The following is a 24987-nucleotide window of genomic DNA, read 5'->3' as shown; positions in this document are numbered from 1 at the left end:
TCTCTGGAGTGATGGTAGTGGAGCTCCATCCAGTACTTTTGGGATGAGTTGGGGAGCTGGTGATGATTCGCTCAACCTGTATCTTAAAAGGGATGCTGATCAATCAACTTCTCATGTTAGATAGATACTATAGAACCTATAGAAATTACCTTTGAACGTAACTATAACTCTGTTTATAACTAAATATATTGCTCTCTCTCTCTTTTTCAATCAAATCCTCACAGCTATGCTCCTCCAAAATCCTGTGGAAAGCCTAGAGTTAGAGACAGTTACTCCAACAAAAGAAGAATCATCTCTTTTTAAAACCCTTGTTTTTAGAAGACAGAGAATAAGCAGGTGTCCCAATACTTTTGTCCCTAACTGTAATAATACACACGGAGGCATATTCACAGTCTGTGAAGAGGAGATGTCAGTATCTAAGAAAATCTGTAAATCTGCTTCTTAGCTAGGTCTCATAATTCATTCTGTCCATAAGTATGTGGACACCTCCAGCTATTAATAAGGTATTAATAGGGAGTTTGCCCTACTGTGCTGCATTACAGCTTCAACTCTTCTAGGGCATCTTTACACTAGATGCTGGAGCATTGCTGTGAGGATTAACTGATTGCATTCAGCCACGATAGCATCAGTGAGGTGGTGGTGCTGCATGTATCTGTCACTGTACTACGTACAGCGAAATGTGTCCTCTGCATTTACCGCATTATAAATATATTACTCTCTCTCTCTCTCTCTTTCTCTCAGGGGCTCAGCCATTGCTAAGATAGTTGGCCTGAATGCAGGCCAAAACTCAAAGTTCGACTCCACAGTGAACATGTGGGTCTTTGAGGAGGTGGTTGACGGGCGTAAACTCACTGACATCATCAACACAGAGCACGAGAACGTCAAATACCTGCCTGGACACAAACTGCCCCAGAACGTGGTGAGAGAATGGTCCCAGTAGGCCCACAAACGACAGAATCCTGTTAGACATTAATTCTATAATTTCACTATTTAAACTGATCATTTAGAGGTTGACCTTCTGAACTCGTACTAATACTGACTGTTCTTAGAGTTTATTTAGAGATTTCTGAAGAATAACTACTTTGGTAAAACTTTATCTGGAGTGGTTCTCTGTAGATGATGAATAAACAGAGTATCAGTAACACTGGCAGCAGATCAGTGCAGCAGCAGCAGGGAAGCATCTGAATACACTGAGGTGAAGATGCTGAAGATATTCTACTGAGGCTTTACTGACATTCAGTAGATTTACTGTTCATCTGATACATCAAGTAGACTTAATATCCTAACCCACAACCTAACCCTAACCCTGATCCTAATCCTAACCTCAACCACAACTCAAAACCTAATCCTTACCATCAACATGGACCTAATTCTAACCTGAACCTCAAGACAAAACCCAACTCTCATCCTAGCCCTAACCTTAAGATTAACCCAAAACCTAATCCTAACAATCAACTCAAAACCTAATCCTAACCTTAACCTCAACCAAAAACCTAACCCTAACTTTCATCCTGGCCCTAATCCTAACCTTAATCTTAACCCAAAACCTAATCCTAACCTTAAGATCAACCCAAAACCTAACTCTCATCCTGGCCCTAATTCTGACCTTAACCTCAACCAAAAACCTAACCCTAACTCTCATCCTAGCCCTAATCCTAACCTTAAAATCAACCCAAAACCCAATCCTAACCATCAACTCAAAACCCAATCCTAACCACCAACTTAAAACCTAATCCTAACCTTAAGATCAACCCAAAACCTAATCCTAACAATCAACCCCAAACCTAATCCTAACAATCAACCCCAAACCTAATCCTAACCTTAAGATCAACCCAAAACCTAATCCTAACCTTAAAATCAACCCAAAACTTAATCCTAACCTAAAATCAACCCAAAACCTGGCCCCAATTCTAACCTTAACCTCAACCCAAAACCTAATCCTAACCTTGATCCTAATCCTAACCTTAACCTCAACCCAAAACCTAATCCTAACCTTAAAATCAACCCAAAACCTAATCCTAACCTTAAGATCAACCCAAAACCTAATCCTAACAATCAACCAAAAACCTAATCCTAACAATCAACCCAAAACCTAATCCTAACCTTAAAATCAACCCAAAACCTAATCCTAACCTTAAAATCAACCCAAAACCTAATCCTCATCCTGGCCCCAATTCTAACCTTAACCTCAACCCAAAACCTAATCCTAACCTTGATCCTAATCCTAACCTTAACCTCAACCCAAAACCTAATCCTAACCTTGATCCTAATCCTAACCTTAAAATCAACCCAAAACCTAATTCTAACAATCAACCAAAAACCTAATCCTAACAATCAACCCAAAACCTAATCCTCATTCTAGCCCAAATTCTAACCTTAACCTCAACCCAAAACCTAATCCTAACTCTGACACTAATCCTAATCTGAACTTTAACCCAAAACTGAATTCTCATCCTTGCCCTAATCGTAACATTTCCCCGTCAACCCAAAACCTAATCCTAACCCTCATCCTAACCCTCATCCCTAACCTTTACCCTGAGCCTCAGCCTAAACCCTAATCTTAACCTCAACCTCAATCCAAAACCTAATCCTTACGCAGCATCTCTGCAATCAGCATGCTTCCTTTATCTACCTCCACTGAAGACCATCCCATACTTTTGGGATGAGCTGGGGAGTTATGGGTGATGAGCTGGGGAGTTATGGGTGATGAGGTGGGGTGTTGATCATCATCCAACATCCTGACCTCACAAACGCTCTTGTCGCTGAATGCAATCAAATCCTCACAGCAGTGCTCCTCCAAAATCTCATGGAAAGCCTAGAGTTACAGTTAGAGACAGTTACTCCAACAAAAGAAGGATCAACTCTTTTTAAAACCCTTGATTTTCGAAGACACAGAGAATAAGCAGGTGTCCCAATACTTTTGTCCCTAACTGTAATAATACAGACTGACGTATATTCACAGTCTGTCTCATAATTCTGTCCATAAGTATGTGGACACCTCCAGCTATTAATAAGGTATTAATAGGGAGTTTGTCCTACTGTGCTGCATTACAGCTTCAACTCTTCTAGGACATCTTTACACTAGATGCTGGAGCATTGCTGTGAGGATTAATTGATTGCATTCAGCCACGATAGCATCAGTGAGGTGGTGGTGATGCATGTATCTGTCACTGTACTACGTACAGCGAAATGTGTCCTCCGCATTTTAACCCATCTGTGGTACTGAACACACACACACACTAGAGAACTAGGGGCAGTGAGCACACACACACACACACACACACAGAGCAGTGGGCACCCAACTCCAGCGCCCAGGGAGCAGAGAGGGTGAAGGATCAAGGCTCAAGGGCCCAACAGTGGCAGCTTGCCGAGTCAGTCTCTCTCTCTCTCTCTCTCTCTCTCTCTCTCTCTCTCTCTCTCTCTCTGCCTCTCTCTCTCTCTGCCTCTCTCTCTCTCTCTGTCAGGTGGCAGTGGCGGATCTCGTCGAGGCTGTACGTGGTGCTGATATTCTGCTCTTTGTGATCCCCCATCAGTTCATCAGCCGAGTGTGTGACACCATCCAGGGAAAGATCAAACAAGATGCTCTGGGAATGTCACTTATTAAGGTCTCTCTTTAACTTTGTGATACATACACACACACACACACATACACATACATACACACACATGCATACATACAGGATTATGTAATAATAATAGTTTCCATATGAATTATACTGTATATCTCATCATTACAAAATACTAGTATCTTACTAGAAGTATGGTAACTTCTACATTCAGGTCAATGTAATAATATTCTATTCTGAGTCATTTTGGAGCATTTCTATTGGTCCGTTCATCTTAAAAGTTTGATGCAATGTAAAGAACAACAGCCAAATTCACACAATGTCCAAAAGTGTAAAATCCTCGAGTTACAACAAGGATATGGATTATACATATATATATATATATATATATATATATACATTTACATTTACATTTACATTTACGGCATTTAGCAGACGCTCTTATCCAGAGTGACTTACAAAAGTGCTTTACTATTTAGAACCAATATATATATATATATATATATATATATATATATATTTTTTTTTTTTTTTTTTTTTTTTTTAATTGAGATTTTGGCATAAACAATTTCTATTACAAATATATTTAATAAATTTATTTAGATATTTGTAATATACATTTTTTATGCCTAACCCCAAATAATCTAAATTCCAGGAACCAAAACAACATGTTTTATCTTTCCATTTATTTAATTTATGTAATATATATATATATATATATATATATATATATATATATATATATATACAGAACATTTTTATTTATGTATTTGTTTATTTATTTATTGGTTGTAAAAACAAGGGTCGTTAAGTTGGTCCTGTAGATTAGCTCTGGATTTCCTACAAAGTCAGGACGTTTAGTTTAGTGAGTTTCTGTCTGAAGTAAAGTCCACTCACTTCTCACCTTTCTGATGAGCATGCTTTGGTCACTGACCTCTCCTTATCTGAGAAGTGTGTGTGTGTGTGTGTGTGTGTGTGTGTGAACAGGTTTCCACAAGCTTACTTTCACACTCTCAGCAGTCTGCTCGAGGAAACGGGAAATATGATCACATGAATCTGCAGAAAGATGACTGGGCTTCCTTTCTGTCTGTGTGTGTGTGTGTGTCTCTATAGGGGGTGGATGAGGGTCCTGATGGCCTGAAGCTAATATCAGATGTGATACGGGACAAGCTGGGTATTAGCATGAGCGTGCTAATGGGTGCTAACATTGCGAACGAGGTGGCGGATGAAAAATTCTGCGAGACCACCATAGGTATGATCCCAGTAGTGTCACACGGCCTGCAGTTCACAAAACCTGCAAGTTCACATATTTACACTGAAGCCGTTTAGCAGAAGCTCTTCTCCAGAGCGACTCACAGCAGGAAAAGACCCTTAGCTAGTTTGTAGAGACTAGAATCCAAAAGATCTACACACTCTACACTCTTCGCCTGAGTACTCTCAGAAGAGGAGGGTCTTCAGTCTGGGTTTGAAGACAGCGAGCGTTGGACTCTGCTGTTCGGACACCCAGGGGAAGCTCGCTCCACCACTTCGGTGCAGGACAGTAAAAAGTCTGGACGCTCATCTTCCGTGGATCTTAAAGGATGGCAGGTCGAGCCGAGCTGTACTTGAAGCTGGAAGAGCTCTCGGTGCAGATCGGCTTTTGACCATCGCCATCAAGTACGGAGGGGCTGGCTGGTCCAGTCATGGCTTTGTAGGCCAGAGTCAGGGGTCTGAATCTGAGTCGAGTCTTGGTGACCCGAGCACCTGGGTGACCCGGGGATGTTGTAATGGAGTTCAGTGCTGTTTTCTCCCATCTGAGGATCACAGCTAGTTAGCTTAGCAGCAGCAATTGGTACCAATACCAACATTCGTTCTCCAGAATCGCATACAGTGCCTTTAAGCTTGATTTATTATATGATCCTTTAAAAGACTGAATTCCTGTTTGCTTGTGAGCTTCCATCTAAATCTAATGACTTTATCCAATCTCTAAAATGTCTTTTGAATTTTGATGATGTCTCCATGCACAAGTGGGCGGGGCAAAATAATATTAACCACTTACGTCATGTTTGACCCTCAGTACCCCCCAGTTAGTTGACTCAGTTAGCTCAGTTTGGCATTTTAAAGCTCGGGCTTCTCAGTTAATCATCAGAATAATTGATCAATAACTCAATAACCCTGATTCTACTGTCTATAGACTGCCCAAATAGCACTGACTGTGGTGTGTGTGTGTGTGTGTGTTAGGCTGTAAAGAGAAGACCCATGGCGCGATACTGAAGGAGCTCATGCAGACGGATCACTTTCGGGTCACTGTGGTTGAGGAAGCCGACGTGGTCGAGATTTGTGGGGCCCTGAAGGTTAGCTGACCTTTCACCTCATTTCTGTTTCCTTCTGTCCTTCCGCCTTAAAGGGCCCACGTCCTTCTTTGACTTCCAGTTTGGGATTTATCAACCAGAACCTGCTATATGGTCATTTTCCGACCTCACCTTCTCCCTTAGAATCCCTCTGCATCTGTTACTGTGCCTTTAAAACTGACGTATATGTAAATGCTAATTATTATCTTTGTTCTGATTGGCTGCCCTGTTTTGTGCCTTGTTAAAAAGCAGTCCAGCCTGAACTACTCCTTCATACTAGAGCATGAACGGGTGGAGCGAAACTTGCTGAATAGTAATGCGTTTGTGTGACTTTAAATCAAGCTGTTTTTGTACACTGTACCAACAAAACTTTTAAAAAATTAAAATATTGAAAAATTTAATTACAAAATCCTTAAATTCAAATTCAGTGCAAAGACAAATACAGAACATTCACATTAAGGTTTTTGCAGATATACATAATTATTTAGCAGATTTTCATGATCGAACACCTTCAATAAAGTGACAACACAACCATTTTTATGAATTGTTACAATTGTTTACGAAAAAATACTTTTTGTACACTACCAAAAATACATAAAAAGTAAAATATCTCAACATCCATTAAAATCCATTAAATAAAACAATTCAGTGCAAAAAAACAGTACATTTCCAGATATTCTCATTAAGGCTTTTGCAGATAAACATCATTATTCAGCAGATTTTCATGATCGAACACCTTCCATAAAGTGATGACACAACAATGCTTATTAATTAGTTAATTTTTACATTTTCTTTATGATAAAATACTTTCAATACAATTTCTGCAAAGAAATACTCTTGTTTATACTCTTGTTTATTTCCCTGAATTATTATATTGAATCAATAATATTTTTTAATAAAGTGAAAGACATTCTGCAACAAAATAAACTACTTGTCAAACACTGACAGTCCAGCCCTGCGCTAGCACCGGACTGAACGCTATAGCACACAGCCAGCACAGAGTCACTCAGCAACACAGAAAAGAAAATGCTCCCTTGCTCCTACAGTCCACAGCACTGAGGCCAGGCAGTCGGCCAATGATATAAAATATACAAGGACACCTAAGAGACTGTAGCCCAGGGGAAACGACAGCATACTGAGTGTCATTGACTGGAGGACATGTCCTGTATGTAACAGATACCACCTCTACCTGCCAGTGAGCTACCACACCAGTGGAAAACTGGGGTTCGATTCCTGGTCTGAGTCACTATACTGCGCTACACCAATAAGAGCCCTTGGGCAACACTCCTAACACTACATTGGCCCACCTTTGTAATACAAGTTACCTTGTAGGTCGCTCTGGATAAGAGCATCAGCTAAATGCTGTAAATGTAAATGTAATGTAAATAGATGGCGCCAGGAGCCAATGGGAGTTGGCTTATCTAAGTTTTACTCAAAGAGGCTATATTGAACAAAAGGCCCTACAGGTAAATATTGTTCAATCGGCACAGCTGTAAAAAACACACCGTTAAAAAAATGGTCAAATGACTGGCTGCCAAACAAAACCCACAAAAGTCAAAAATGCAAATTCAGGTTCAGTGGATAAACAATACATTTACATAATTTTCTATCAAAGTTTGTGCAGATAAACATAATTTTTTTTACATATTGTTCCGAATTCAGTTCCAGACAGTCAACTATTATATATATACATATATCCAAGAGAATGTAGCCTGGGGGAACAACTACACACAGTGAGTAAAGGGGAGGACGCGCCTTATATATACAGTATATATATGGTTGGTGCCAGGAGCCAATGGGAAAGCTGTGGGTTTCGCTCAAAAAATTAGAAACTGTACAGATTTAATCATATATGTATGTTATAGAAACATTGTAAATGTTAACATTTCTGACAATATCTGTTAATTAACCCCAGCTATTGTTTTAAGTATTATGCCAATAATGCCAAATTACATATTTTTTACAGATAATTTTAATGAAATTATTTTTGCAGTACTTCTTGCAGAATTTCTAACATTACAATCAAATATATGTATACTGTATAATAATAATGTATAATAACGGAAGTTTTTTGTCATTTTAAGGTACATTTTATTAATTATATATTTATGTATTATTGTCCAGGTATGGATTAAGGGGTGTGTTTTAAAAGTACAGTGTTCTGTACAGTACATCACACTCACTCCTTTAATAACTTGAGGACAGGTAGTTATTTTTTTATCATATAGGCCTTTTAACTTTGTCTGGGCATGATACACTCTCCAAAAAGTGGAGTTATTAAAATCATGGGTTATATGGTTACTGTACTGTATAACCCTGATAACCCAATAGCTCCAGCCTCATAAACAGATTCAGTGTCACAGTGCCCTCTGCTGGGCATCTTACAGTACTGCATTAACCCAGGTGTAACTGCAGAGCCATGCAAAGCAGAACCACTCCAGGGTCTCAGAATCTGAGACACTTTGACAAGAACCAAACTGTGATGTTCTAGACAACGACTGGGTCAGAACATCTCCAGAACATCAGGTAGGTCTTGTGGAGTATGTGGTGTGTGCAGTGGGCAGTACCTACCAAGGAGGGGCAACCGGTGAACCAGTGACCGGGTGATGGGGCTCATGGGATGCTCATGGAGGTCCCACCTCACAACTTACAGGACTTAAAGGATCTGCTGATGCTGTTAGTCTGGGTGCTGGCAGATACCACAGCAGGACACCTTCAGGCCTTCACAAGGTCTTGCGGAGTCCATGCTCAAAGTGGACCTGCACAATCTTAGGCAAGTGGTTGTAATATTATGGCTGGTGGTATAATAATGATGTTTGTGGAATGTCCCTGCAGAACATCGTGGCAGTGGGTGCTGGGTTCTGTGATGGTCTGGGGTTTGGTGACAACACGAAAGCAGCGGTGATCAGACTGGGCTTGATGGAGATGATTGCCTTTGCGCGCCTCTTCTGCTCCGGCTCCGTCTCTGCGGCAACCTTCTTGGAGAGCTGCGGTGTCGCCGACCTCATCACCACCTGCTACGGAGGACGCAACCGACGTGTCGCAGAGGCCTTCGCCAAGACTGGAAAGGTGAGCGACAATGATCCCTATTCTCCCAGTTGTCCCAGACAGTGGAGCATACACATAATATAAGGACAAAAGTATTGGGACACCTGCTTATTCAGTGTATCTTCTGAAATCAAGGTTATTAGAAAGAGTTGATCCTGCTTTTGTTGGATAACTGTCTCTACTGTCCAGAGACCAAGACTTTATATGGGATTTTTTAAAAAGAAGTTTTACTGTGATGATTTGATTAGTGAGATCAGAATGTTGGATGATGATCACCACCCCAACTCATCATCCCCAACTCATCCCAAAAGTACTGGATGGAGCTCCACCACCACCATCATTCCAGAGAACACAGTTCTTCCACTGCTCCACAGCTCAATGCTGGGGGGCTTTACACCCCCCCTGCTAGCCCACGCCTGGCATAAGGCAGCATGGTGCCAATAGGTTTATATAGTTGATCTGCTCCAGAGATTCCTATTCTATTGGCAGTACTTCTCTACAGGGACTAGACAAGCTGTGTGTGTGTGTGTGTGTGTGTGTGTGTGCATTTGCACATCTGTGTCAGCAATGGGTGCAACTTGAAGTAGCTGAATGCTATCATCGATGTTGTGATGTTAAAACATTATGCTGTCTTGTTTGTTAGGCGTTGGAGGAGCTGGAGAAGGAGATGTTGAACGGTCAGAAGCTGCAGGGTCCAGCCACGGCCGCTGAAGTCCATGTAATCCTCAAGAACAGAAACTTGTTGGACAGGTGAGACTGAGACTCACCACACACTCATATCACTGCGTGATAACACGCTTAATCAGCCTCGTAATTGGGTTTATTCTAATGTTATATAGAGTTAATTACAGGTAGAGACTCTCACTGACCACTGACTTTATGTTTATTGGGGTTTATTCTAATGTTATATAGAGTTAATTACAGGTAGACACTCTCAGTGACCACTGACATTATGTTTATTTGGGTTTATTCTAATGTTATATAGAGTTAATTACAGGTAGACACTCTCACTGACCACTGACTTTATGTTTATTTGGGTTTATTCTAATGTTATATAGAGTTAATTACAGGTAGACACTCTCACTGACCACTGACTTTATGTTCATTAGGGTTTATTCTAATGTTATATAGCGTTAATTACAGGTAGACACTCTCACTGACCACTGACTTTATGTTCATTAGGGTTTATTCTAATGTTATATAGCGTTAATTACAGGTAGACACTCTCACTGACCACTGACTATGTTCATTAGGGTTTATTCTAATGTTATATAGAGTTAATTACAGGTAGACACTCTGACTGACCGCTGACTTTATGTCTATTTGGGTTTATTCTAATGTTATATAGAGTTGATTACAGGTAGACACTCTCACTGACCACTGACTTTATGTTCATTAGGGTTTATTCTAATGTTATATAGCGTTAATTACAGGTAGACACTCTGACTGACCGCTGACTTCATGTTCATTAGGGTTTATTCTAATGTTATATAGAGTTAATTACAGGTAGACACTCTCACTGACCACTGACTTCATGTTCATTAGGGTTTATTCTAATGTTATATAGAGTTAATTACAGGTAGACACTCTCACTGACCACTGACTTCATGTTCATTAGGGTTTATTCTAATGTTATATAGAGTTAATTACAGGTAGACACTCTCACTGACCACTGACTTCATGTTCATTAGGGTTTATTCTAATGTTATATAGAGTTAATTACAGGTAGACACTCTCACTGACCACTGACTTCATGTTCATTAGGGTTTATTCTAATGTTATATAGAGTTTTATTGGAGTTGAAGCACCTTGTTTTCTCTCTCTGTCTAGATTTCCTCTGTTTAATGCTGTTTACGAGATCTGCTTTGAGGGACACCCTGTCTCAGACTTCATCACCTCCTTACAGAATCATCCGGCACATCTGTGAGAATACTGGACACTGGACTCTGGAGTGCCGGACCCTTTCTTGCTATTAGTGATATATGCAGTCGCTTGGGTCGCACAGACCACCAGGTGGTGCTGATCTTATCGTTCTTGTGTTTAGTTTTTAGTGCTGTTTGTTTTTCCCTCCTCAGAATGATAATGTAAAGGTAAAGGTAAAGGTGCACGTATTTGTCACTGTACAGTGTACAGTGTACAGCGAAATGTGTCCTCCGCATTTAACCCATCTGGTAGTGAACACACACTCACACACACACATGTGTTAGGGGCAGTGAGTACACACACACACCCAGAGCGGTGGGCAGCCAACTCCAGCGCCTGGGGAGCAGAGAGGGTAAAGGGCCTTGCTCAAGGGCCCAACAGTGGCAGCTTGCCGAGCCCGGGAATCGAACCCACAACCCTGTTATCAATATCCCGGTGCTCTAACCGCTGAGCCACCACTGCCCCTGTGTCCAAATGTTTGTGGACACGCCTTCTAATTAATGCATTCAGCTACTTTACGTTGCACCCATTGCTGAAACAGAAGTACAGATACACCACACACACACACACACACAGCTTGTCTAGTCCCTGTAGAGAATTATGGCCAATAGGACTCTCTGAAACAGATATACATGAGCCTATTGGCACCATGCTGCCTAATTCCAGGCGTGGGATAGAGGGGTATAAAGCCTCCCAGCATTGAGCTGTGGAGCAGTGGAAGAACAGCAGGGGCTCCATCCTGTACTTTTGATTAGGATAAGTTGGGAAGTTGGGGATGATGATGAGGTGGGGTGGTGATCATCATCCAACATCCTGACCTCACTAACACGCTCTCGTCTAAATGCAATCAAATCCTCACAGCAATGTTCCTCCAAAATCTAGTAGAAAGTCTTCTTTTCTCAACAGGAGAGACAGTCAACAAAAGCAGGATCAGCTCTTTTTTTAATACCCTTGGAACAGGTGTCCCAATACTTTTGTCCATGTGGTGTATCTTTAGTTTTCCTTCCCAAACAGATTATGATGGGGTGGTTGAAAGAGACCCAGAAGTAGGATGTTGTTTAAGATTAAGAAATGGTGTGTGTGTGTGTGTGTGTGAGAGAGAGAGAGAGTGTGTGTGTGTATGCTTGTGCATGGCTGAGACTGTGCCCTATGTAGTAGCAATATTTATACATAACTGTACCCTGAGGGAGTATGTATAAGTTTCTCTGTGTGTGTGTGTGTGTGTGTGTGTGTGTGTCTTCTAACTGAGCCTGAAGTCTTTATGCACAATACATACTGTCTCATGCAAAAGTTTGGGTACCCCTACTAACCTACTGCATGTTTCAAAAACTATTAAAAGTATTTAAGAAATATTAATCATATTTTCATAAAATCAACCTATAAGTCTCTGCTATAAATGAAAACACAACACATTTCATTTAATAAAGTTCTGTATTGTTTGATCCAAATGTTTTTTTTTCTAAATAAACACACAAAACAATTTGCATCCACATGACTGTTCAGTAAAAAGAGGCTGTTGTGTCAAAATTCTGCATATTTTTGAGTACAAGAGCAAATATCAACACCATTAAAGATATTTTTAATAAATCTGAGAGTAAAAACCTCCACCAATGAGCTGTTGCAAATACATATATACGCAGCAATCAGCCATAACATTAACACCACTACCAGCCCAACATGGTGCAGGTCCACCCCGTGCTACCTTATTAACTCTGAAGGCAGCAGATCTTGTACCTGGTGGTTGGTGTGGCGCAACAGATAACACCACTACATGCCACTGAGCTACCACACCACGTGGGAGACTGGGGTTCAATTCCCAGTCTGGGTGACTATGCTGCACTACACCAATAAGAGTCCTTGGGCAAGACTCCTAACACTACACTGACCCACCTCTGTAATACAGGTAACCTTGTAAGTCGCTCTGGATAAGAGCGTCAGCTAAATGCCACAAATGTAAATGTAAATGTACCTTGTGAGGTGGGCGGGGCCTCCATGAGCATCATCAATGAACCCTGAGGTACCCAAGTTACTAGTTCACTGGTTGTCCTTCCTTGGAGCACTTTTGGTAGGTCAGCACTGACCACTGCATACCAGGACCACCCCAAAAGACCTGCTCTGCCTTATGTTTTGGAGATGTTCTGACCCAGTCAGTCATTGTCTAGAACATCACATTTTGGTTCTGGTCAAAGTGTCTCAGATTAACTGCTTGACAGGAGCCACTGGAACCAAAACATCAGTGTTATTCACTTCACCTGGCAGTGGTTTTAATGTTATGGCTGATACGGCTTACTCCCAGCATGTTAAAGTCAGTAAATGAACAGGAGTGCTATTTAAAAAAAAGGATATCTCTGTATAGGAAATGACTTACTCTCTTACAACATCAACGATAGTACCCTAAAAGCAGTAGTGGGCCAGTGGGTACTGCTCTGGGTTTCTGTTCACAGGGTTGCGGGTTCAATCCCTGGGCCTTTGAGGAAGGCTCCGAACTCTCTTTGCTCCAGGGGTGCTGTACCATGGCTGATCTTGGCCTTTTTAAGAGCTGGGATGAGATCATGAACATGTTGTGCTGTAAATAAGTATAATATCATTAAAGGTACTTTATTCAAATAAATGTAATCTGACCAGGGGTGCCTAAACTTTTGCCTCATATTATGTACTCCAATTTAAAAACCAGAAACAGATGTGTTTTTCTATACATACATTTCTGATTATATAAACATTATATATACATTTCTATACGACCATTTTCCAACCTCTCTTTATAATGATATAGAGTTAAACAGGCTGCTACTGTACCTTTAAGACTGACATAAGCAGTTCTAATTGGCCGACCTTGTTTTAAAAAAGGCCTGAAATGCTCCTTATAACCTCAGTGTGAATGGGCGGAGCTAAACTGCTATAGGATGAATAAGCGTATAAATTATTCATTTTTATTATAAATTATATAATTACTAATTAATATATATATATATATTTTTTAAATGCACATTTTTCCTGCTTAGTTTCTAAATATGGACAATAAAAATTGACCGGAAATGAATGTTGCCTTCTGACATTTAAACAATGTTTACACACTACCTCATATCTCATATTTTCAATAATAAAAGTACAGACTTATGCCGCTAATACATCTGATTTGAGATGATGTCACTCATATACAGCTCAATGCTGGGGGGCTTTATACCCCTCTAGCCCACGCCTGGCATTAGGCAGCATGGTGCCAATAGGGTCAAGTTTGTATATCTGCTCTAGAGAGTCCTATTGGCAGAATGTCCCTACAGGGACTAGACAAGCTGTGTGTGTGTGTTTGTGTGCATTTGCACATCTGTATCAGCAATAGGTGCAACTTTAAGTGGCCGAATGCACTCACTAGAAGGGCGTCCACAAACATTTGGACATATGCTGTATCTACATATGAAGCACAGAGTTGCAGAAGAAGCTCTGAAGAGTAATAGACTGTGGGCCTGCATTATTAATACACACTCCACAGCGAATACTGCAGTAATAATAAATCTCCTGCAGGACGTCAGACACTCTGCTTCATCTGCGTAGCCTGGCAGACTCGACGCGTCCGCTGGGTTAGTACCGTATCTTAGGGCAGACGTCCATCAGGTCGAAAACGTCCTCGCTGAAGTTATTGTACTGTAAACTGGAGAACAAGAGAAACGGTTCAATCAGACAGAAGTGAGCTGCAGCTCATTTCCCCCTTTTTTCTCCCAAATCGGTTCTGCCAATTAACCCACCCGCCCTTAGCTCCCCCTAACTCCCGACACTTAACACAGGTCTCCTCCGATACGCCTGAAGCCAGACACCGCCTCCTTTCAAACTGCGGCCAATCTGCTGCAAAGCGACATGACTCAGGATTTGAACTCGCAACCCCCCGAGCCAATGGTGCCAGTGCATTTTATATATGTACATTTTTTAATGTTATGTTTATTTTATAGTGTTTATTTTATAGAGTGTTATTTCAATAGTGTTTATTTTAATAGTGTTTATTTTACAGTGTGTTTATTTATGGAGTGTTTATTTCAATAGTGTTTATTTTACAGTGTGTTTATTTATGGAGTGTTTATTTCAAAAGTGTTTATTTTATGGAGTGTTTATTTTATAGTGTGTTTATTTTATGGAGTGTTTATTTTATGGAGTGTTTATTTTATAGTGTGTTTATTTTATGGAGTGTTTATTTTAATAGTGTTTATTTTATGGAGTGTTTATTTCAATAGTGTTTATTTTATGGAGTGTTTATTTCAATAGTGTTTATTTTATAGTGTGTTTATTTTATATGATTTATTTTATAGTGTGTTTATTTTATATTGTTTATTTTATGGAGTGTTTATTTCAATAGTGTTTATTTTATGGAGTGTTTATTTCAATAGTGTTTATTTTATAGTGTGTTTATTTTATATGATTTATTTTATAGTGTGTTTATTTTAATAGTGTTTATTTTATAGAGTGTTTTTTTATAGAGTGCTTATTTATAGAGTGTTTATTCTTACACGGACGGTTGCAACTGTAACAACTGCAATTTCCTTCCTGGGATCAACAAAGTATTTCTGATTCTGATTAGACCAGGGCCAGCCAAAGCTTTTATAGGGCCCTAAGCAGACGGTCATTTGGGGTCCCCCATACCACCACCTCAGCACCAGATGCTTCATCATTTCATAGGGAGAGAGATATTAATACACTGAAGCACCCGGGCCTTTATCAACCACCCAAACGGCGCATTTATCTGCATTTGCCCAACAGTGGCAGCAGCCAACAGCAGAAATTGATTAACCTAGTATCAGTGTGCCGATTATGAAAATAAATTAATATAAAATGGCTTTTACCTGTGTAACACAATTTCCTTTAATTAGTCAATGTTATTTTTAAAATGTAGATTGTTTATCATGATATTTTGGGGCCCTTGGGGGCCCCCTGGTGGTGTTGGGCTCCTAAGCGGCTGTGTAATTCGAGAATACCTTGGGCCGGCTCTGCATTAGTTCTTATATAAATGTATCTCAGGCAGTCCTGACCTCTGTTTAGCCATGCTACAACTTACTTCAGCTCCTCCATGATTGGACGATCCTGAACAAGATTGACCAATTGGGGCACAGACAGGTCAGTGAGGTCATTGTTTTTCAGAATGAGGGATGTTAAAGAGGTGCTGGCCGCAACCGCTTCACACAGCTCGTCCACACAGGCGTCGGTCAGTGAGATCATCTCTAGACTGCAGAGGCGTAAGAGGACGAACATAAACAACAACAGAGTGTGAGAGCCTGCTGTCTGTGTGTGTGTTTGTGTGTGTGTGTGTGTGCATGCAACACTTCATTCAGGTACATACTGCTACACCTTGTCTAGTCCCTGTAAAAGAGAAGTACTGCCAATAGAATAGGACTCTCTGGAGCAGATAAATAAACATGACCCTATTGGCGCCATGCTGCCTAATGCCAGGCGTGGGCTAGAGGGGTGTAAAGCCCCCCAGCATTGAGGAGCTGTGGAGATGTGAAACTGTTGGTGCTCCATCCAGTACTTTTGGGTTGAGTTGGGGAGTTGAAAATCAGAAAGCCTTCTTCCCTGGACAGTACAATGAATAAGCAGGTGTCCTAATACTTTTGTCCACATGGTGTATGTATGGGTTTGTGTGTCTGACACTCACTCAAGATGCTGTAGTTTGCAGTGGGGGTGCTTCAGGGCCGTCCACATGTGTTTCGCTCCAGCATCCCCGACTGGGTTTAGTCCAATCTGCAGTTCCTTTAGACTGGACGTCCCAGACGCTAACACACTGCCCAGTGCACTGAAAACCGGCTCCGTCAGCTCACACCTTGTCATGCTGAAATCACATCAGCACAGATATAAGCCACACAGTCATCAGGCAATCACATTCTCAGCAGAACTGATGAAATTCAGGATCACAATATTTTCTAAATATGAATCATAGCATCAGATTTGATGTAGGCCTGCATGCTTCTCTGTATAAAACATGTTATATGAATCTGATATGGGTTGTTTGGGTCTGTATTCTTCTTTAATAAACGAGACTAATGTAGTCTTTGGGTCCTTCAGTGTCCTTTTATTTATTTATGTATGTATGTATGTAATTTCTTAATTTATTAAAAAAAATATATATGTATTTTTAATTTGACCTACCTAATTTGCAAGGCTAATTACCCAATCCCCCGTGTAGCACAACACTAGCACATGTCTCCTCCGACACCTGTGAAGTCAGTCATCACCTCTTTTCCAACTGTCGCTGATGTAGCATCGCTAGGTAGCCAACGCGCTCTGAGGAAAGCACAGCTCCCCAGCTCAGATACAACAGCTAACAGACGCCTGTTCAGACGACCAACATCACACTAGGAGTGATGTGGGGAGGAGGAAGTGCCATCAACCCACCCCTGAGAGAGCGAGGCCGACTGTGCTCTCTGAGACTCCGGCTGCTGATGGCAAGCAGCATGACCCGGGATCATAGTGGCAGTGCCTTTAGTCCACTGGACCAATCAGAACCTCACAAAATACCTTTTAATTACCCTTACCATAGCCTCTCCAGAGGACACTGGGGTGATCTGAGGGCATCGCAGATGACGAAAGCTCCCGATTGGCCAAGTTCATTGACAGACAGCTCCAGCTGAGTCAAATGGCAGTTATGTGATTGGAGGACTGCGGCTAAAGCAGGGCAGCACGAATCCGTCAGCTCGCAGTCAAAGAAGCTGCAGAAAAACACAAGCACGGATGACCATGTCCATATATATATATATACATACATACAGGACGCTCTGGAGTCTAGGTATGCACGTGTATTGCAGGTGTATGTCGTGTGTATATTGTGTGTGAATGTGTGTGTGAGTTACTTCAGTGTGTTGATGCTGGAGCGGCCGGTCTGCAGGGCTTGTGACAGAAGCTCTAGAGTGTCTTCAGCCAGTCTGCTGCCTCTGAGGTTCAGCTTCTGCAGCTCAGCGAGAGAGGAGCTCACAGCCGACGACAACACAGCAATACCCGCCCCACTCAGAGAACAGTTTTCAAGACTGTGGAACACACACACACACACACACACACACACACACATACATACACACACACACACACACATACATACACACACACACACACACACACACACACACACACACACACACACACATACATACATACACACACACACACATACACGTACACACAAAAAGGGGGAAAGGTGGTGGTGTTATCCACTACACTACACCACCAGCATGAGCCTTGTTCAAGTGGCATGTCAGAACTGCAGCTCAGAAAAGTGGGAGTTGGTCGGATAACTCACAGTTTCTGAGTGTAGCTTGTGTGTGTGTGTGTGTGTGTGTGTGTGTGTATATCAGACAGAGTAGACCTGAGCTCCTGCAGTCTGCAGCTGGACATCCCCAGTGCACTGATGAGCCGAGTAAGGCCCTGGTCCAGTAGGTCATTTGCTCCCAGATCCAACAAGCGCAGCTTAGAGCCGGACAACATCTGACCAAGTGCCTCACAGCACCCTGGGGTGAGATTACACATCCTCAAGCTACACACACAGACACACAGACACACACACACACCAACAAAGGTATAGAAACAGTGAGAATCAGACACAATGTGAGCAGTTTCATGCTGATCATTGAAGTACTTTTTAATATTTAATATTTACATTAATATTTTATACAAATATAGTACTATTATTTAATATATTTAATATTATTTAATATAATTCAGCAAACTTAATTAAAAGTCAGGCAAAAACATAATTGCTGTTGTTAAAACTTTTTTAAAACTCTTTTAAATGAAGGAAAACAGCAATTTTCAACATTTTAAGATGTAAACAAGGTGGTCTAATGTGAAAGCGTATGATCACCCATCAACCAGCATCAACATCCCTTATAAAACCCAGAAGGCTCGTGTGGGTTCACTGGTGGGCTTGCATAGTAAATTAAGCGGCTGTATTTGTGGTGTAATCATGGCCATGCTTGTTTCCATTCACTACCACTGTAAAGAAATGAAAAACTGTGCCCTATTCACTATACAGCGCATTACTTAAGGGTTCCGGCCAATTTCTCAGCCGAAAAATAGAAGACAGCTTCCATTTCGGCCATCTTTTGGCTTCAAAACATTGCCCAGGGAGTCAACAGGGACGTACCGGCCCCTCTTATATACAGCGTATGGTTTTTCTACAGTGAACTTCTACAGTTTCACATCAGACCCCCACACATCAGAGCATTTCTGCTGGTCCGTTCATCACTAAATGTAAAGAGCAGTTGGCATCATACAGCAGCGAGGTTTTCTGTGTGTGTGAGGACTGTACTTGAGTGTCTGCAGGTTGGAGTGTTTGAGGGCGGGACACAGCCTCTTCACAGCCTCGTCTCCCAGCCTGGAGTTGGACAGGTCCAGCACTGCGGTCTGTCCATCCATCATTGCCCGGGCCAGGTGTGTGAGCCCACCTGAGCTCAGATGACTCTGAGACAAGCTGAGAGGTTAAAGAAGACACGTTAAAGCTTCATGATGTACCAGCTGTCCCTTTGATCAGCAGCTTCAGGATCATGCTGAGGCTTTATCTTTTTTATTTTATTTTATTCCATGTTAGACTGTGACTGTGACTAATAAACTCTTCTGATTTAATTTGATTTGAGAACCATTAAGACCCAAAGAACCACTGGAATACTTAAACGGTTCTAGATGGGACTTTGTACCACCAATATTGATTCTATTGTTGTTACAGGTTTCAGTCCTACTGAGAACCATTCCTGCTAACATTGTAGAAATACACATGAATAATTAATTTAATAAAATTCTATAATAAAATGCAGCATTTATTTGACGCTCTTATCCAGAGCTCTTTTATGTGAATCTTGTTACACAGGTAGAAGAACACAGGTAGTGTTAGGAGTCTTGCCCAAGGACTGTCACTGGTGTAGAGAGGTGTGTTTGCCCAGCTAGAGAAGTGAAGCCTAGTCCATCACATGGAAGGTGGGTCTGTTATCCACTACGCTACACCAACACCCCCCTCTCTTTTCCTCATCCTCACCCTCCTCAGTGTGACTCACTTGATAGATCTGGCCAGCTGCAGGGCAGGTCCAAGCTTCTGCATCTGCTTCTCCGTTAGTCTGCTCATGTACAGGTTCAGATGCTCCATCTCTCCCAGGCAGCGCACTACATACACCAGCGCCACACAGTCCGGGACATGCAGGTCATTGTAGGCGATCATCCTCCACTCGCAGGACCTCACGCTCTCTCTGACCAGTGTGGGGCTGTGAGCGTGATGCAGGAGATGGAAAATACGCCAGTGCTTTTTCTTCTGAAAATAGGGCAGCACCTCTGCCACTGAGCTCATCAGCCAGCGGTGGAACTGTGAGAGACGGCCGCTGCTGAACGAACCTACAGAGGATTCCAGAAGCTTACGCTGCGCAGGGTCTGAGAGGCCGGCCAGAAACATGTGGACCAGGCCATGTCCTTCTTCTGGGATACGGACTTCATCCTGCCCGGACTGTGGAGCTGAGCGGAACAGACAACGTTTTATATCAGATAAAATCAGAAAAAATAATAAAGCAATATAGATAATATACTGTATCATATGTATAATGTGCAAAACAACAGACCAGTTGGGTTTATACTGATGTTATATAGAGGTAATTACAGGTAGACACACTTACTGACCACTGCCTTTACGTTCATGTCGGTTTATTCTAATGTTATATAGAGTTAATTACAGGTAGACACACTTACTGACCACTGCCTTTACGTTCATGTCGGTTTATTCTAATGTTATATAGAGTTAATTACAGGTAGACACTCACACTGACCACTGACTTTATGTTTAATTGGGTTTATTCTAATGTTGTATAGAGTTAATTACAGGTAGACACTCTCACTGACCACTGACTTTATGTTTAATTGGGTTTATTCTAATGTTGTATAGAGTTAATTACAGGTAGACGCTCACACTGACCACTGACTTTATGTTTAATTGGGTTTATTCTAATGTTGTATAGAGTTAATTACAGGTAGACACTCTCACTGACCACTGACTTTATGTTTAATTGGGTTTATTCTAATGTTGTATAGAGTTAATTACAGGTAGACACTCTCACTGACCACTGACTTTATGTTTAATTGGGTTTATTCTAATGTTGTATAGAGTTAATTACAGGTAGACACTCTCACTGACCACTGACTTTATGTTTATTTGGGTTTATTCTAATGTTATTTAGAGTTAATTACAGGTAGACGCTCTCACTGACCACTGACTTTATGTTTATTTGGATCAATGTTTATGTTATATAGAGTTAATTACAGGTAGACACTCTCACTGACTATGTTTATTTGGGTTTAATCTAATGTTATATAGAGTTAATTACAGGTATACACTCTCACTGACTATGTTTATTTGGGTTTAATCTAATGTTATATAGAGTTAATTACAGGTATACACTCTCACTGACTATGTTTATTTGGGTTTAATCTAATGTTATATAGAGTTAATTACAGGTATACACTCTCACTGACCACTGACTTTATATTTATTGAGGTTTATTTTACTATTATATAGAGTGATACAGGTAGACACTCTCACTGACCACTGATTATAACCACTGCCCTTATTAGTGCATCAGTATAGCCAGAATACAGTAATAGCACTACCTGACTGGTCAATGTAGAAGGACGCTGCCGATACAAACACTTGGAAGACTGGAGATATGAAGGAGAATGTGGCTTCAGGAGACGAGACATCACCTCCGCTGACCCGCAGGACCGCTGAAAGCACAGAGGAGCCAAGAAAGGGCTGAAGGCCACAGGCAATAACATCAGCGGAGGAGCAGGACTTCTGCGTTAGGGAGGTGCAGTAATCCGCAAGCTTGCCCAGACCACAGAGGAGCTGCTTGCCTGCCTCCATGCTCACCTCATGCTCCTGCAGAAGTGAGTGTGTGACCACGCAACACAGCTCAGTCAGGGTCTCCGGTGCACGTTCCTTATACTCCTTATACACACAGCAGAGCGTCCAGCAGAAGGCAGGACACACACACAGCTCGGCCACGCCCACCGCTTGCTCACAGTGCTGCAGAACCTGTTCTGCTTTGGCTTCATTTGGGAAGAAACGCTGGACAAATGTTCTCCTCTGGTCCTGGGAAAAGCCTTGCAGATGAACGCACTGCAAAGAGTCCAGCAGGATAGCTTCTCTGGAGGTGAGAAGTATTGAAGCTCCAGGCAGCAGAGAGCCCTCCAGCAGACTGTGCAGCAGCACAGCACCCTCTACCTGCTGATGGGGGTCACTCACCAGCGTGTCAGATGGTGGAGATTCAGAAAGCAGGCCCTGAAAGCGTTCCATCACGTCCAGCACCAGGAGCAGTGATTCTGCAGGCCTCTGCAGGACAAGCGCAAGAGCCTCGCTGGACAGATGATTATGTGTGGTCAGCAGCAAGCTCTCCAGACTCTGTTCGCTGGTGCAGAGCGCATCCACACACAGAGGCAGGAGGAGTGTGTAGTGCTGTAGATGGGTACCCGTGGCCCAGTCCCAAATGAGCTTCTCCACCACTGTGGTCTTCCCCATTCCAGCTCCTCCACACAGCATAACCTTACGACCCCCACAGCCTGCTGCAAACTCACGGGAGATCACTGCCTCCAACGTCTGCCACTCTTCAGTCTCCTCCAGACAGGGCTCCTCACCCACGCTGGCGGAGAGGGGGGTGTAGAAGCCTTTTAAAATGACCTCCTTGATGGACTGGCCACCTAAAAGAGAATTGGCCTGGGCAGAGTTCAGCACAGAGTTCCTCAAGGCCTCCTTATGCAACGTCTGAATATCTGCCAAAAAAGAAAGAGAGAAAACAGAAGGGAGCTTGTCTTGGTGACTGATTTCGACATGCAGATGGTTTTGACACAGAGATGGACTCAATTTAAGACGTTAGTGCAAAAGAACAGCTTAGACTTAGACCCCTTCTTCTCAAATCAAGGGTACTTATAGAGCATTTGTGCCCATTTGCAACACTACCAACCTCTACTCTTCTAGGAAGCCTTATACTACATTTCAGAACATTGCTGTGGTGTCTAATCCCAATTGTATTGGATGGACCTCCATCTGCTCAGCAGCCCAGTGCTGGGGGGCTTTACACCCCTCTAGGTGATGCTTGGACACCTACTTTACTATATGCTTTGCAATATGTCAGTTAACTGCCAGCCCTAAAGACACACCCTTCATGCAGAATGTCTTCTACTGAGCCCATAAAGTCACATAGTGGTTGTTTTTCATAAGATGTGGTCACAAGACAATATCCTGAGGCCACAAATTAGGTTTCCAGAGTCCACGAGATAATCACTTGAGGCCACAAACGAATATATTGAGGCCACACGATAATATATTGAGGCCACAAGATAATATACCGAGGCCACAAGACAATCAATGCCAATAATGCCACAAGATCATTTATTGATGCCTTGGGGAAATCACTTGAAGCCACAAAATAATACAATATATTGAGGCCACACGATAATATATTGAAGCCAGAAAATAATATATTGAGGCCACAAGACAATCAATTAATGCCACAAGATCATTTATCACCACTATTAACTTTCTGTTGTATCTGCTTTGGTAATTTTTATCATTAATGTTTAAAACAGTCTGGCCAGAGGAGGATGGGTCCCCCTTGTGAGTCTTGGTTCCTCCCAAGGTTTCTTCCTCCAGCTCTGAGGGAGTTTTTCCTTGCCACTGTCGCCGTTGGCTTGCTCACGGGGGTCTTTGACGCTTCATGTTATTCCTTCTTTCTTCTCTGTCTCTGTTCTTTATTAAGTACTAATTATGTAAAGCTGCTTTGTGACGACAACAGTTGTAAAAAGCTATACAAATAAATTTGACTTGACTTGACTTGATTTATTGAGGCCTTGGGGAAATCACTTGAAGCCACAAAATAATACAATATATTGAGGCCACACAATAATATATTGAAGCCAGAAAATTATATATTGAGGCCACAAGATAATCAATTAATGCCACAAAATAATATAATGAGGCCACAAGACAATCAATTAATGCCACAAGATCATTTACTTGCCTTGAGGAAATCAGTTGAGGCCACAAGATAATATATTGAGGCCAGAAAAATATATATTGAGGCCACAAGATAATATACTGAGGCCACAAGACAATCAATTAATGCCGCAAGATCATTTATTGAGGCCTTGGGGAAATCACTTGAAGCCACAAAATAATACAATATATTGAGGCCACACAATAATATATTGAAGCCATGAGATAATTTATATAGAGGCTTTAAGATAATCTATAGAGGCCACAAGATATTATATTGAGACCACAAGATATTATGTTGAGACCACAAGATAATATATTGAGGCCACTAGATAATCAATCAAGGCCACACGATCATATTAAGGCCAACACATAATCAACTGTGGCCATGAGGAATATACTGATACCACAAGATATAGTATAGTAGAGTCCACAAGATCATATATAATGATATATAATATATTATCCTGTGGCCTCAATATATTAATTTGTGGCCACTAGAAACTTAAGTAAAGAAAATTAAGCATAGTCTCCATGAGGATGGAATCACGTGGATTGACATACTTTTTAACAAATGCCTAAACCAAGTTGGCACTTTTATGTTTTTAGAAAATAGTTCTATATCTTAAACAAATGATACCATATAGAACCATTTCTATCTAAAACTAAAAGCATTTTTACTGAATATAAAGAACAACCTGTCTGAGATGTTATGGTTCCACCTGTACTGTAAGAGAAGCTTTTGAAGAACGTGGTTAAGGGTGCAGTGCAGTCTCTGCAGTAATGAAAGGCATGAGTGTAAAGTAGCGTAACGAGTAATGTAAGGGGGGTAATTAACGGGTCAGGCTGCAGTATCGTCACTGGTGCTCCGCTCCAGTACCGACAGAGAGAGAGGAACTGGGCTGGGCCCTACCACAGAACATCTCCGGGCTGGTGTCCATTCTGCTCTGCGTTGACGAAAACCTCTGCATTCAGTCTGTCTGAGAGAAACTCCTCACACTCCTCCACCAGCAGAACCAGCAGCAGCACCAGCAGAACCAGCAGCAGCACCAGCAGCACCAGCAGACCCAGTACCAACAACTGTCTGCCGCGCGCAGGACGAGGAAGTGCAGCTGGGTCTGGCTCA

General features: G+C 41.7%; 2 protein-coding genes across 3 annotated transcripts in view; one reads left to right on the top strand and one right to left on the bottom strand.

Annotated features, from left to right (window-relative positions):
• The window catches only part of gpd1a (glycerol-3-phosphate dehydrogenase 1a), a 17297-nt gene extending 5031 nt beyond the window's left edge, over nt 1-12266 (top strand). Inside the window, exons 2-8 of the mRNA XM_072681312.1 lie at nt 742-919; nt 3465-3605; nt 4680-4818; nt 5787-5899; nt 8732-8965; nt 9588-9694; nt 10775-12266. Of these exons, the coding sequence (XP_072537413.1) occupies nt 742-919; nt 3465-3605; nt 4680-4818; nt 5787-5899; nt 8732-8965; nt 9588-9694; nt 10775-10871 (1009 nt within the window). The 3' untranslated portion in view covers nt 10872-12266. The remainder of the gene's footprint in view (nt 1-741; nt 920-3464; nt 3606-4679; nt 4819-5786; nt 5900-8731; nt 8966-9587; nt 9695-10774) is intronic.
• LOC140557146 (NACHT, LRR and PYD domains-containing protein 3) lies at nt 12223-24987 on the bottom strand. 2 transcript variants are annotated; one of them, XR_011979799.1, is made up of 11 exons: nt 24775-24987; nt 21482-22639; nt 19888-20335; nt 19149-19310; nt 18207-18374; nt 17698-17871; nt 17383-17556; nt 16506-16679; nt 15909-16076; nt 12837-14516; nt 12225-12601 (listed from the first exon to the last, which is right to left on the bottom strand). XR_011979799.1 is itself a non-coding variant. In XM_072681310.1 (10 exons), the coding sequence occupies exons 1-10, from the start codon at nt 24830-24832 to the stop codon at nt 14447-14449; spliced, it is 2754 nt and encodes a 917-aa protein (XP_072537411.1). In that variant the 5' UTR covers nt 24833-24987; the 3' UTR covers nt 12223-14446. The 2 variants fall into 2 exon arrangements, 1 of the variants encoding a protein (XP_072537411.1); XM_072681310.1 differs by having other exon boundaries at nt 12223-14516.

The sequence above is a fragment of the Salminus brasiliensis genome, chromosome 6 (genome assembly GCF_030463535.1).
Source record: "Salminus brasiliensis chromosome 6, fSalBra1.hap2, whole genome shotgun sequence".
In the NCBI taxonomy this organism is placed as follows: Eukaryota; Metazoa; Chordata; class Actinopteri; order Characiformes; family Bryconidae; genus Salminus; species Salminus brasiliensis.
This window is presented reverse-complemented; position numbering and strand designations above follow the sequence as displayed.